The sequence below is a fragment of the Antennarius striatus genome, chromosome 23 (genome assembly GCF_040054535.1).
Source record: "Antennarius striatus isolate MH-2024 chromosome 23, ASM4005453v1, whole genome shotgun sequence".
Classification (NCBI taxonomy): Eukaryota; Metazoa; Chordata; class Actinopteri; order Lophiiformes; family Antennariidae; genus Antennarius; species Antennarius striatus.
The window spans coordinates 2870648-2884308 of NC_090798.1; the positions used below are offsets into that span (position 1 = coordinate 2870648).

Sequence of the window (13661 nt, forward strand, 5' to 3'; positions counted from 1 at the left end):
TATCCGGTTAAAAATTCAGAACGCAAAGCATTCTGGGAAAGTGGGTTTCTTAATCCGACAGGAAATTCCCAAAAGAAAATTAAAATGCTTCATTTTTTGTTCAACATAAACCGGAATAAATATATACAATGCAATCGTGATTTTCTGGGTTGTAGTTGTGTTTATTTTATATTTAGCCATAGCTGCACTTCTAAGAAAAACTAGAGAACCAAAATGAGGAAGATGGGTAATTTTAATAGAAAATGATCAGAAGACTGTAAGCACAGGAGTAACAAATGTAGATGCACCATGGGTAATATCTCATGTGTGACCTTGGATTTCTTTTACAGTCTAAATTTAGTTTGATCGAAACCAGAACATGTGATCGAATAGTCCACATCCCATGTTTTCCATTAAACAGTCTTCTGTGAAGTTATCTGCTAAGTACACAAATGTGGAGAACAGCCAAAAAAGACAACTCAGTGGGAAGAAAATGCAAATGGTAAGGAGGCGCAATTTCTAACACAAAAAGGGTGTAATAGCAAAGATCATGAAGCTACCGAGAAAATAAATTCTTTTTTCCTACAATTCAAGTATGGATATTTAATAATAATAGTTAAAAAAAACTGACACAAAACCTTAAAATACATCAGTTTATTTTTAAATATAAGCAATATTCACACAATATAAGAAAATTTTATTCACATGAAAGTTTTGGCTTTACAAAGTATTTGGATTCTTTTTGGAAATAATGTTCCCTATAAAAATATGCAAAAAAAACAAAAAATAAATCAGGATATTCTTTAAATACGGCATTTTATGGCTTTAAATGACGAGAATCACCAAAGAAATTAAACAAATGTGAAAATGGTTAAACAGTAAACAAAAAAAAAATCAGTACACAGTTATTTTCACAACGTCTGTCAGCATTTGTTGACCAAGCAATCTAGTTTAAAAATCCATTCTCTCACACATGCACATACAATCCTTTGTCAAGCCTCATTTGGGTTCAGTCTGTCATAAGTGGATGTCAGGTACAAAACTTAACTTGCGCATCCTACTTAAAAAAAAAAAAGGAGGTATCTGAAAATTTAACATCTTCATTCAAACTTCTTATAGTGGACGGACTTGTCGCTGTTGTTGTTCACAGCCTTCCCATTGGCTGAAGGAGAGTCCACCTCTTCTGGCTGCATGTACTCGTTCAGTACTTTCTGGTACGTTTGGTGGGTCATCAGCACATGCAGCAGATGTTCTGAGAAAAACATGGAGGACGTCACAAATTTATTGAAAAAATTAAAATTTTATCAACAGTGGAAGAGATGAAAAATATGGAGGAGCACAGCAACATTTATAGACATGCCATTAGACTGTGACCACACTGATATTAGCACAGCACACAATTCAAGTTTACACTCTATCAATAGTGATTGCTTTCTTCAGCAGCTAAAACCTTGTGTGTCGGGTCATAGTTAAAATGCATTAAACGATAGACACCCTGATCCACTAATACACAGAAATGTGACACTATTCTTTTCAGGTTATTTGACATTTAATTATTTAAGAAGTTTATTGAAGCTTATATTGTATTTCCTATAATCTCAGTGTGAAGAGTTAATGCAATAACCTCCAGGCAAACACACGTCCCACTCACCTTCCGTCAGCTGGCCTTCCCTGGAGGCATGAGCATAAAGCTCAGCAGTGTTGCGTTGAGGAACACCGAGCAGCGCCCCCATGAGGTCAGACAGCTCCTCCTTACTCAGACTGCCTTTCCCCTCTCTGTCTATCAGCTGGAAAACAAAGAGTTCACTCAGAAGAAACACACAGCAGGAACAAGAGCACTCCATATGACACTGGATCCATCAAAAAAAACCTCAAAGTGAACTACTCGTACGTACGGTGAAGGCAGTGTGAAGCAGAGACTTGAAACTGATGAATCCTGACAGAGCAGCGACACTTACATAGATCTGCCTGAGATCTACAATGTCATCCTAGATAAACAAACACTGTATTATTTTTTTGGATACTTCCTTATTGTCCCTGTTTAGAACAGAACATTAGTATCAGACAGATTTGCTCATTAATACTTATATCTTTATTGTAATATTTTAGATGCTTTTTCAACTAAACTTCAAATATCACCTAGAAACAAGAAGCAGGATGCACCCTCATGACAGATACCAAAAGCTACTGAAGAGCTGCATGTGTCCTTCAAAAACATCCGCTGAAATATGTCAGACAGCACTCAACTGCTTGTACCTTGGAGTAGAGGCCACAGACAGTGATGGCTGCCTGCCGATCAGTCAGCCCCAAAATTGAAGCGAGATTGTCCACATTGACCATGACTGAACCCTCACCTCCTGACTGACATTGGTCAAGCATTCTGTCCAGTGCGGCCTCCACTTCATGTGCTTCCAGGCTGAGATTAGAGACAAAGATGGTGAGGAAAAGAGATGATGGGGAAACAAAAGCAAAGAGAGAACACAGACCTTCTCTTACCCATTTCTGTATAACAGTGAAAGTGTTTCTCTGGCAGGTGACTCCAGCGGGAGAGAGAGACCACCCAGTTTACTGACAGGAATCCCACCCTCCATTACATAATCTGTAGCGGGGATCCCGAGGGCCCTGGAGAGGGAAAAACAGCCCATTATTAGACACGCCAGTCAACAAAATATGCAGCCTCTACAAGATGCAGAGGTTGTTTTGTCTTTATGATATTGGTGCACACATCCTTCGTCACTGACGTAAACCAAATCCCCATTATTCGGCATTATTATTCAGACTGACATCCCACAAAGCAAAATTTAAATGAATGAACAAGCAGCCCAGGAAAAAAAAATCACTTGTCATTTACCAACTGAGATACAAATCACAAAACTTTTGTAACTATGTGACTTACTTGGCCATGAGTTTCTGGACATTGTTTGCATACAGGTTGGGATCTTTCTTTTCTTCCTCAGACGGGTTGTAAACTGGCAGGAACTGCAGGAACACCACAACAATTACAGTAGCAAAAGGTCTGAATGGCAAATGTTTAAAAACACTGGATAATTACAAGTCGTTATGACAATAATTATTATGTAACTGGTCTTACCTCAACAGTCATGTTGGTGTACGGCTGTGTAGTGGTGTGCCACAGAGACTCAAGCCTACAGAACAAAGGAAAAACATTTGTTTCATTTAGAAAAATCAATCTGTCCTTGTGTGTGTCTGTTACCCCTTTATGCTTCAGTTTAGACTACAACTGATGACGATGTTCACTTTTTGATCGTGTGGTCACTTGTATGTTGTTAGACTGTCTGCAGTAAGTCTCCAAGTGTTGTAGACAGATTTGAAATTTTACATGGGGATGGTTTGGATCACTAAAACTAACCAACCCATCTGACAAGCAAACATTGATTTTTACACCAGAATGGGATGGGAACATAAAAGTTTTTTTTACCATGGTAGAATATTTTAAGGAGAAGTCCTGCATAGTGGTTGGCAAAATTAACACAACAGCCCAATTAACCAAAGAGATCGACAAGTGAGAGCTGCCAAAGTACAAATGGAAGCTAAAGCTAATGATGACAAACTAGCCTGAAAAAAAATCCTCTGATCATTAAAGTTATGAAGTTCATTTTAACACGATGAGTTACTATAATCTGACTTGATCACTTTGGATCATGTACTTCGTAATGCTGTCAAACACCATGTTACATCATATAAAAAGCAAGCAGCAGGAAATACCACAGGTGTTTTTCAACTGACAGAACATCTCTAGAAATGTTTTTTTAGTAAAAATGAAGTGGAGCTACAGACTACAAAATGAGGCAGACCTGGAAGCAATCCAGTGCTTCAACAAGAAAAAAACAATACATTCAAATACATTCAACTCCACACTTTCAATTTTGCCACAGATTGAGGAACTCACCACGTTGTTCCTTTGTATGTCCAACGAATAGTATCCTGTGAATAGCCATAAAACACATTGATGACAGGGGCTACTAAACCAAAAAAAACCAACCCCTTGTTAATGACTAGATGGAGAGGTTTTATGGCACGAGGAACTTGAGTAACTATTCTTAACAGGAAGTACAATACAAACACAGTGACCTAGACAAATATGACAGTATGTTTACATGAATATATATATATGCTCACACAGCCTAATAAAACAGAGGGTTATGTTGCACAAACTGGCCAGTGAGGACAGAAGTGACGAGAAGAAAGCGACTGATGAATGACACGTGTGCCAAAACAAACAGGAGTAGGACAAAGAACTTTCTTGTATGTAGATCACTGCCAACGGCCACGGTAGCCTTTACATTTTTCCCCATAATCTTTGGTAAATATCTTCAGGATGTGTGCAGTTCATTGACTGGTTAATTACAGGTTTTAATCCTCATTAGTCAAAAGCACGTACAGTAGTAGTAAATCACTATGGGCTATCTAAAAAAAAAAAAAAAAAAGACACACAGTAGTACCTTGAGATTCGAGCTACTCGACATACACGTTTTTTGAGATACGAGCCGTCACTGTCCATCTTTTTGTTTGAAATACGAGCGAACATACAGTTCTTCAGGACACCTCCATTAGTTGGCGGATGGATACATCATCAGCTGAGACCGCATCTCGTTTTCGTAGACGTATCTTGTGTGTGATCGTGACTTTTGAGTTTCTTTTCGTACTTTATCATTGCTTACATAACATATATAATTAATTGTGCGCAGGTAAAGTATGTACGTCTATTTGTTAATAAAAAAATAGACATACATTTTTTAGAGGGGTTTGGGTTTTTTTTTACCAGGCTGGAAAGGATTAAATTGATTTTAGTCATTTTAAATAGGGATAAAAATGTGTCACACATTACAGACTGCCATCATATGTATTAAACAGACCTGTCTTTCCAATCAAATGACTGCAGGCATCAGTTCATTCCAGGATTCACTTCTGACACACAGCTTGCTCTTACTGTGTCAAGCCCTTAACATGACAGGAATTACATATCTTTGTTCAGTATGGATGTGATGCACTCACCAGTTCATTTGGGTAATGCAACACAACAGGCTGGACTGGGACACCAGCAAGGAATGCACCTGAAGATAGCAAAGTTATAAAATATAACAGGACTGAGAAAAGGAATGAAAAAGATCAAAATGTTCATTCCATTCCACTACTAACATGCCATTCACTCCTGCACACTTGACTCACCAGGTTTGAATTTAATGAGAACGCTGCCATTAGTTGTGGTTCCTTCAGGAAACATCAGCATCTAGGAAGGAATTTAACATGTGAGGTTTCCTTCACAGCTTTGTGCACTTCCAGCAGGCAAACATCCTGGTGTTCCAACTTTAATTACCTCAAGGAAACGGATCTCTACTGCTTTCATGATTATGGAGAAACTAATTTCAATTCAAACAAAATGCTCCTTCTCTTCTGCCGCACTGTGTTGGTCTTCATCCTTTCAATAATCCAGATCAAGTTCTCACCCTAAAGACTTGACTAGTTATTTGCATAATCCCCTCGAGCTGAGAACAACAGGTATAATGTTTCATTCATACCTATTTCCGTTTGTGGGATCAATACTGGAAGCATGAAGAGGTAGCAGGTGTTTAGTTTCAGAGGACAGCTGTTAATGACAAGTGGGTGGGTGCGATTGTCCTGCCCTTGTTTTTAATTTGTTTACTATTATTAAACTGCTGCAGTGTGGATCGTGTAATTATGTACATGTCTGTCATGAAAAGAATAATAAAATTGCACCTGAGGCCAGTAGCCATTGGAGGTCAGCCTCTCTGTGACCTGAGTCACAGTCTTTTTCCTCGACTCGGGATCTTTTCGGCTTACAAGTACAGCTTGGTTGAACTCCAGCAGGGCTGAAACACATCGATAAACCAAAATACACACAAAAGAACAAAAATCAGAACCAGGAGAAAAAGGGCAAGTCCAGAGTGGGACAGCCAAGAAAGGCCGAGGCAGGCGCAGCAGATTAGAAGCCAATAAAAGGAGTCATTTGTTTATCTTATGACTGCCTTGCATACTTTTATTTTCCATTCCAAACTTCACTTTTACTTGTTTGCATAGTAGGTGGTGAGCACACTACACAGTGTAACCTGCTTAAACACAAAAGAATGTATCTATTGAAGCTCAGAATAAAGACTAATTTGGTAAAACATTGAGTGATTCAGGCTGGAACCGGCAGCTACAAACACGACAGCCACGAACAAATGGCGGAATCCTTCGAACTGGCAGTGAACACCTATTAAATCACATTAAAACATGTGTTTTCTGCTGCAACATGGCCACACAAGCCCCTCGTATCTGACAGCAGTGTGTGACCGTAAACATGTCAAACAATCTGTCATTTACACCTGCATGTCTGACACAAGGAAAGGGTGCCTTAAAAGTGGCAGATACCCATCATCATCATCATTACTTATTACTGAATATTTAGAAGCTGGTAACTATTAAAACTCATTCCAAAATGAGAGCCGTTTCTTTTTTTTTTCCGCTTTATTGTGAAATTAACTTCCCTTTCTATTGACTAATCTCTACATGACTCCAGAGTGACTAATCTGATGAATGTCGTCACAAGTTCTTGCTTTGTTTGGTGCATTTTAGTTGAACATCCCCAGATTTTTAATATGCAGTTATTCAAACCCAATATTTTTAAAAATCCGTGGGTTAGGGAAGCTATAACAAACAACTTTGTATTTCTGTTTGATTAATGAAATATCTAATTTTTGTCATTTTAGATGATTAAATATTCCATCTGTACTTTTAGAAGCTCTGAGAGTCAACAAATAATAACAGTCTGTGTATGTGAGTGTGTCAATTCATTCATCTCACCTCCAATGACTGGAAGTCTCAAGTTCTCTGAACGCGACACCACTGTTGCCATCTGGGCTGGACACAAAACAAGCATGTCCAGGAAGCCGCTGTGAGGAGCCACAACCAACATGGGAGCCTCCTTCAGGTCAGCTCTGCGACCTTTGACCTTCAACCACAGGAAACCTAAGGAGAAGAAAACGCCTCGGCTCAGCAGAAAGACGATCGGATCTAGGAGCCAGCTTCGCCATCCCGAGACCGGTCTGGTGCGTTCATCTTTGGACAGGCCGACGAATCGTAGCCGGGCAATGAGCCATAAAATAAGGAAACAAAGGACTGCCAAGGTGATGCGTAGTGGGAAGAGAATGCAGCCCAGGATGATGCCCTGGAAACCAGTATACAATAAAAAACATCAGTGACGTCTACAGCTGTAAACACCTTATACATTCTCACACGTGGCTGATGGTAAAATGACATTTCTTCATAATTCAACTTTCTCATCAACTTATATGACCTCAATTTGGAGTTAAAGCCTGAAGCAATTTAATCAACACCCACAATATATGAGTACAGATTAAATGCATCCTAGAGCTACCTGGCTCAGCTTTAGCTATGATCTGCTGCAAACAAAATGCAAAGATAGAAATGAACTTCTGGGAGCAATTCTTGGAAATCCCAACCCATTCCTCACATGCAAAGTTCTCCAGTTCTGGAATGTTCCTGGGCTGATGTGCTGCAACCACCAGAGATTTTCTATGGGATTCAAGTCTGACAACTGACAGAAAATACCTGGAATTCTACTGCTATAGTAAATCTGAGAAGATTCACTGAAAGTTAAAAAAAAAAAAACTAATTTGCAGATGCTGGATAATAGGGCGTTGAATGACTGAGACTGCAGTAATAAAAGTAAGGCTGTGTGTTAAATGTGGAAAGTATTGTGAAATTGCATACTTTTTGATTGAACAGCTTTAAAGCATTAAAAAAAACCGAATCACTCTTGTTTTCAGGATTGAAACCTTGGATGGGATGGACGTCCAGATTGAGCATCTGGAGACGTGTCTGCTTCATAAGGCTGCCCCATCTGTCTTTTTATCCATAGACTAACTGCGTCCATGACATCCGGTCCTACTTCAGTCCTTGCGCAACTCTGTAATGTCCTATTCATCGGAAACGCCTGCCTGTACCTGAAACAGACTTTCTGCCAAGTCAACGTCAGATAAAAGAAGAAGAAAAAAAAAAGAGTTGTTTTCTCATGATTTCCAGAGAGATAATTACTCATTAAAAATAAGTGGAAAACAAACAGAAGGAACTAAAGTCAAACACACTGCGGAACAAATGTTCGGTGCTGAGGGCTAACTTTGGGCACATTAATTACTGCCTGATAAGTTTTCAGGTGGGTAATTTTGGAGAAAGAAAGCCTTTCGACTTCCGTCGTCATGAAATTCTTGCTTTTCTCAACTCACTCAAGTCAACGTAATCAAACATGGAGGCGTTAATTGAACGTTACCCTTATCTTCTGTGTCCTGGTCAGCTTCAGCCTGTGAATGAACGGATGTGGATACTGCGATGTGGCGAAGTTACAGTCGTGTCTCTCCATGACGACGGAGCAAAACCCGGTGGACGAGTTCAACTAAAAAGACTTTTTAAATGAAGAAAAAGGGAAGGAAAAAAAAAAAAAGAAGACACCTGTCAAGTTTTGTTTTTAAATATGAGCAATAAAAGTTTTTTGTTTTTTTTTGACGACTCCCTTTTTTTTTTTTTTTTTTTTCTTTTTTGAAGAACCGCTAGTGTCACGCGCAGTGACATTTAAAAATAGATTAGCAAAACAAGAAACACCCTGCGTGAGAGGCGTTCAAGGAACACTCCGGCGAAAACTCATCAAAAAAAGATTCACCTGAAAGGACCCGCAATGTTGTCGTCCATGTGACGAAACACACGCTACAGAATCAGCTCATGCTCTCTTTTCTTTTCTTGGGTCGTCTCTCCTCACCTAACCCACCCCTTCACAGACTGGCAGGCCGGCCCACCACCGCCTTTCAGGGGTGGGTCGGGCCAGTCAGACCGGTCCTTGATCTCAGTTACGCAGCACGCTGAGCAAACCCGAACAAGCCCAAAGGACTGGGGCGTTTACGGGCCGAGATATGCGTTAGGAAATAAAGATTTCAGATAAAGTAAAAACGTACGTCTAAAGTACGTTTGCTTTGTCAAAATAGCACATATTCTTTGAAATATGTCTTGAGTATAAAAAAAAAGGATTTAACATAAAGCATAAAAGGCATAAAAGGAACTCGATAGTGTGACGTGCTGTATGACGTCAAAACTTTGACACTAAACCAAACTCAGCAGTTTCAACAACGATTTGATCTCAGATCATGTCTGAAGGACTATTTTTTGGCATCTCTCAGTAGTGAATTTCCACTGAGCCCTGTGAATGCAATAATTCTGGATCATCAGATGACATCAGACTGATTTGTTCTACAGCACAGAACTGCTACTGAATTCCAAGACCTGCAGAGCATCTCAAGATGTTGCAACCCTTCCAATAGGTAGACTTGGCATTATTCATAAGGTGACTGATCATGCATGAGAAAGAAAAGTTTTATTGTAATACCTGTGTGTTTTAACAAAGCACAAGTCGGTCAGTTTTAAGATGTTAGATAATACTGAAATAGAAATGACATAAAAATGCCTCAATCAGTGTAAATTTCCACCCTTTAACGCCTAAAGAACAATTTAATACTTGCCTATCAGGTTTTTTTCTTCTTCTCCGCCCTACCTGACCGCTTATTGTTCTACTTCGGGTGTTGCTGCTGATACCAAAACCAAACACAACCCCACAAAGACCATTCATGAAAGGGGATCAGTGTTCAAGGATAAGGACACTCACTAAAGTAAAGATCAGTTTGTAGCTGATTTAAAATGTTTGACTTATAAATTATGCTAAATTCTCATATATTAACAAATTAATGCACTTTTCATTCTAAGTTATGATGAAAGACTTTCATCAGATTGGTGATTTCTTTCACTGACACTTAAGGCCTCCTAACATTCACAGGATCTATTACATTTGTTTATACCCCAATCAAAAAAAACATCTGATTTCAAATAAGGATTTATTAATATAACATTTTCAGAGAGCAAATCAGTATAAATAAACAGACCTATAAATTAAACAGGAGGAAATTGTTGGCTTGAACCATTCTGACCAAATGAGGTGTATCAGTACAGAACTAAGAAAATTTAAGGTAGACGAAAATTAAACTGTTATTAAACTTAATAAATTCTCAATATTAAAACCCTTCACTGATGTTAACCAACATTTTAGGAGTTATTGAGTCTCTTTTAACAATGTTGATCCACTCAAAAAAAAATCCTGCATACACTTGTCTCAAATTAATGTTAGAAGTTATACTTTTATTTAACTTTTCAACTGGAAAGAAGTACTTCAACAGTCTATAGAATCTGAATAGGAGCTGATCTCATGGCAGAGATACAAAGCAGATCATGCGGGTGAAGTAAAATCAATTTTTATGCTACAAAAAGGCAAACATCATTAATGTGTGGCTGAAGAAGTGTGCGTAACAAGTCGTGCCACATGTCCAGCTGCTGATTCTAATCTGTCCTGTTTAACCGCCGCTGCAGACGGTTTAACACGTCGCCTGGCAGAGCGGTGCAGAAGGAGACTTTACAGTATGTAGAAACTCTGGTAAGTGAATGTTCCACCCGTTTTCACAACAGCATCCCTCCACCCAGCATCTCCATCCTCTGTAGAGAAGAAACAACATGAGTTAAAGTAGTTTGTTCATTGCTAGAAAGAGGTTTTAAAGCCTCTCTTATGGCTGTTAAATAATCAAATACATGCTTTGCTATAAATCTGAAACACCAGAGATCAAACATTAAAGATGATCTTCATTTCAATGAATAATGGAAAAATATTGACACTCTGCCCTCTAGTGGCCAAAACATGTGTGGGCGGCACTTGAGGTCTATTCGTCCGTCCATCCATCCATCTTGTTGAAGATTGAAATTCCAACTTCAAAAACTGTATTTCAACTTGAGTGCCGTTCAAACACATTTCATTTACCTGAGGTGGTTCTATGAAAGCTAGCCAATCAGACGAGTGTGTAGGGAGGAGTCCCATCGACTGACACTTGTAGATGGCCAATGCCGAGCCCAGGAGATTGCCAATCAGGTAGACAAGGCCCTGAAGCCACTGCTGACTGGAGCTCTCCAATAGCTTGAAAGCTGAAATGCGAGAACGCAAAAGTACGAGTACAATGTGAGAAAACACAAAAAGTAAACTGATACGAGCTGACAATGAAGTCGATCTTATACCAGACTCCTTCTGAGCAGAAAATAAAAACACAGAGTGCAGCATAAATTAGACAACACTCACTGGCAGACATGGACATGAGTGCCTGTATGGGCCTCCAGGCCATCATGCAGACCATCATGATGGGGAAGATGGAGATGGTGTTGCCTGACATGTACATGATGAACAGATTCATGGGAATCTGTTTCAGGGGCCCGAGAGCCACGTCCCAGCAGCGCTGCAAGGGAAGGCAAAAAAGATACAGATTTACACTGATGTACTTAATTGTGGACCTACATTTTAACTTTCCCCATTCATCACACCAAAACATCACAAACCACCAAAATGGCACATAAATCCTGTTTGTTGTAGATATATACTTTAATGATCCCAAGGGAAATTCAAGAAATTGTTCATTTTGTTCAAGGGAAATTGTTCTTTTTTTTTTTTACTTCTCTACTATTTATGTTCATGCATTTTTTTGAAAATTTTCTAGAATCTCATTTGTGATTTCTCCTTACATTAAAATGTTGAAAAAGTTATCTTTATTGTATTTTAATTGTGATTAGTTAAATCTAAATCCAGTCTGAATTCTAAAAACCAGCTGGAATAATCCGAGGAATATCCTGAGAAGAAAATGCAACCCTGCAAAAAAAAAAAAAAAGGAGTACAGAAACAGTTCTTCCTCCTCCCTGATTACCTTCTCCACCAGATTCTTGTCCGTCTCCTGGATGCTGGTGTCGGGAACAGGTTTTTCAGAATAACCGATGGGGTAAGTCACGTCTCCTTGTCCCCCCTGCCTCTCACGACTCCTGCAACACAGAGGTGACAAAAGACGTTTATGATGTTGTATAGACATTGATTTACAATAAGTATGCATTGATTTAGAATTTGTATGCCATCAAAATTATCACTGGTAAAAAATGAAAACATTAACTGAAAAAACTCACAACAGAACTGGATTTTAGACTCTTGGGTTGAGTTCCCTGTATGGTCTTGTTTGACAGATTGTAATACGTTCTCTGTTACTGTTTACCTGGTGTTGCCCAAGCTTAACTCCAAGGCCCACTTCATCCTCCTGGCCGGACCACCACCTCTCGTTGACAGCGCTCCAGCTCCTCCTCCTCCACCACCTTGTCTCCCTGGAGATGCCATGGCAACCACCTGCTCTGCTGAACCTCAGACACGCCTTTAGTTAATAAAAACAGAAACGAGATGTTTACCCTTTCAGCTCCTTGCCAGTTTTAATGGAGCCCTCAGTGTAAACAGCCAAAAATCTACAACTATACATTATTATTATATATAATGTTATATATATCAGGATGACCAAAATAACACCTTACATGCTGTTGAGAGGCAGCATCAAAAAGGCACATAGAATTCCTGTTTATATTTAAATGTTAATTCAGTTTTTATATTCTAAAAGTCTAAAAGCTGTTTTTTAAATCAAGCTGAAAACGCATAAATTGGGGATAACGTTTCAATTGATTTACACATGTAATCAGGCCTGTTACAACGATGAATACGGATTAATGAAACATGTTTATAATCAATTTACATGGGATCATATTGGTGACTGGCTTTCAGAGCCACGACTAGTTCAAGAAGGAATAGGCATGTTAATAGTTACACCGTCTGTAATGTTAATGATTTTTCAGTCTTGTCATGATAAACGACACAAAACCCCCAAGGAAGGAAGCCATGAACATTGTCAAAGATTAATGTAGTAAGTATGCTAATTCAGTATCTTTGATTGCAAAAACAAGCGACGTCGCGCAATTCCTCATAGCTACAAGCATAGCTAAAAAGGTAAAGCCGTCGTTGATTCTAAGCTAACAGTCGAGGTCGCTGTTACTAACCGACGTCGTGTCAGCGTGACATTTAAATTGGTAAACAGGTCCTCGTTTAACATTATCTTACCTTATAGAAACATCCAAATGATTGCTTATTCTTTTCTTGATTCTTAGTTTTGATTAGATCAAAGGCAAATAGGTCGATATGACAATAAAGCTGTCGAACGGTCTTCACCAGCAGCTTCCGGTAACGGAGTGTTGACGCACTACGCTGCCGCTTTTCTTTTGCGTCACATCCGCCCTGCAGTGGAGCTACGACGGAAATCCGTCCTTTCAAATTTTTTAAATTATCTTATGCGATAACAGTCAAGATTTTACAATTAAACGTAAGTAGGAAATTAATTGCATCGATTAAACTAAGTTAGAAGTATTAACGAAGTATTAAAGTATTTTAAAGAAAACTCAGTTATAGTTATTTTGATAATTCTAAATATAATATCACCAATAATGTAAAACAGACGGCCATCTGGATAGATAGATACTTTAATAATCCCGGAGGAAATTATTAAAGTTATTTACTTTATTTGTTTATCCAATTATCCAAGTTGTTTCCTGAAATTTTAAAACATCTGACTCTTGATGACTTTAGGTTCATCGTGTTTCTTTTTTACTTTGATTTAATGAATTGTAAAGAACGAAATACATTTATCGCATTTTTTCTCACCTCAGTATGATCAAAATGGGATTATTGATCTTTAGTTATTATCAGCCAT

At 38.7% G+C, this 13661-nt stretch overlaps 2 protein-coding genes across 5 annotated transcripts; both read right to left on the reverse strand.

Moving 5' to 3' along the window:
* Window positions 1–618: 618 nt before the first annotated feature.
* On the reverse strand, window positions 619–8888 carry lpcat4 (lysophosphatidylcholine acyltransferase 4). 4 transcript variants are annotated; one of them, XM_068307681.1, is made up of 14 exons: window positions 8678–8888; window positions 8291–8422; window positions 6805–7168; window positions 5719–5831; window positions 5170–5230; window positions 4996–5054; window positions 3890–3924; window positions 3071–3125; window positions 2876–2958; window positions 2476–2601; window positions 2227–2395; window positions 1875–1967; window positions 1631–1766; window positions 619–1231 (listed from the first exon to the last, which is right to left on the reverse strand). In XM_068307681.1, exons 2-14 carry the CDS (start codon window positions 8378–8380, stop codon window positions 1080–1082), a joined length of 1536 nt encoding a protein of 511 aa, XP_068163782.1. In that variant the 5' UTR covers window positions 8381–8422; window positions 8678–8888; the 3' UTR covers window positions 619–1079. The 4 variants fall into 4 exon arrangements, with proteins under 4 accessions (XP_068163782.1, XP_068163783.1, XP_068163781.1 ...); XM_068307682.1 differs by having other exon boundaries at window positions 2236–2395; window positions 8678–8882; XM_068307680.1 differs by lacking the exon at window positions 8678–8888 and adding an exon at window positions 7735–7981 and having other exon boundaries at window positions 2236–2395; window positions 8291–8424.
* Window positions 8889–9888: 1000 nt separating this feature from the next.
* emc4 (ER membrane protein complex subunit 4) lies at window positions 9889–13159 on the reverse strand. Its single transcript, XM_068307693.1, has 6 exons — window positions 13016–13159; window positions 12132–12284; window positions 11796–11907; window positions 11180–11333; window positions 10868–11028; window positions 9889–10548 (listed from the first exon to the last, which is right to left on the reverse strand). Exons 2-6 carry the CDS (start codon window positions 12248–12250, stop codon window positions 10513–10515), a joined length of 582 nt encoding a protein of 193 aa, XP_068163794.1. The 5' UTR covers window positions 12251–12284; window positions 13016–13159; the 3' UTR covers window positions 9889–10512.
* Between the last annotated feature and the right edge of the window lie 502 nt (window positions 13160–13661).

Coding starts and splice junctions, on each gene's coding strand:
- emc4 (XM_068307693.1), bottom strand. CDS start 12,250: ATGGCATCTCCAGGGAGACAAGGTGGTGGAGGAGGAGGAGCTGGAGCG. Junction 11,908..12,131: donor TTAAGCTTGGGCAACACCAG/GTAAACAGTAAC, acceptor TCTGTGTTGCAG/GAGTCGTGAGAGGCAGGGGG. Junction 11,029..11,179: donor ACTCATGTCCATGTCTGCCA/GTGAGTGTTGTC, acceptor CTCGCATTTCAG/CTTTCAAGCTATTGGAGAGC.
- lpcat4 (XM_068307679.1), bottom strand. CDS start 7,851: ATGAAGCAGACACGTCTCCAGATGCTCAATCTGGACGTCCATCCCATC. Junction 2,396..2,475: donor TCACTGTTATACAGAAATGG/GTAAGAGAAGGT, acceptor CTCTAATCTCAG/CCTGGAAGCACATGAAGTGG. Junction 1,968..2,226: donor TCTACTCCAAGGTACAAGCA/GTTGAGTGCTGT, acceptor TTGTTTATCTAG/GATGACATTGTAGATCTCAG.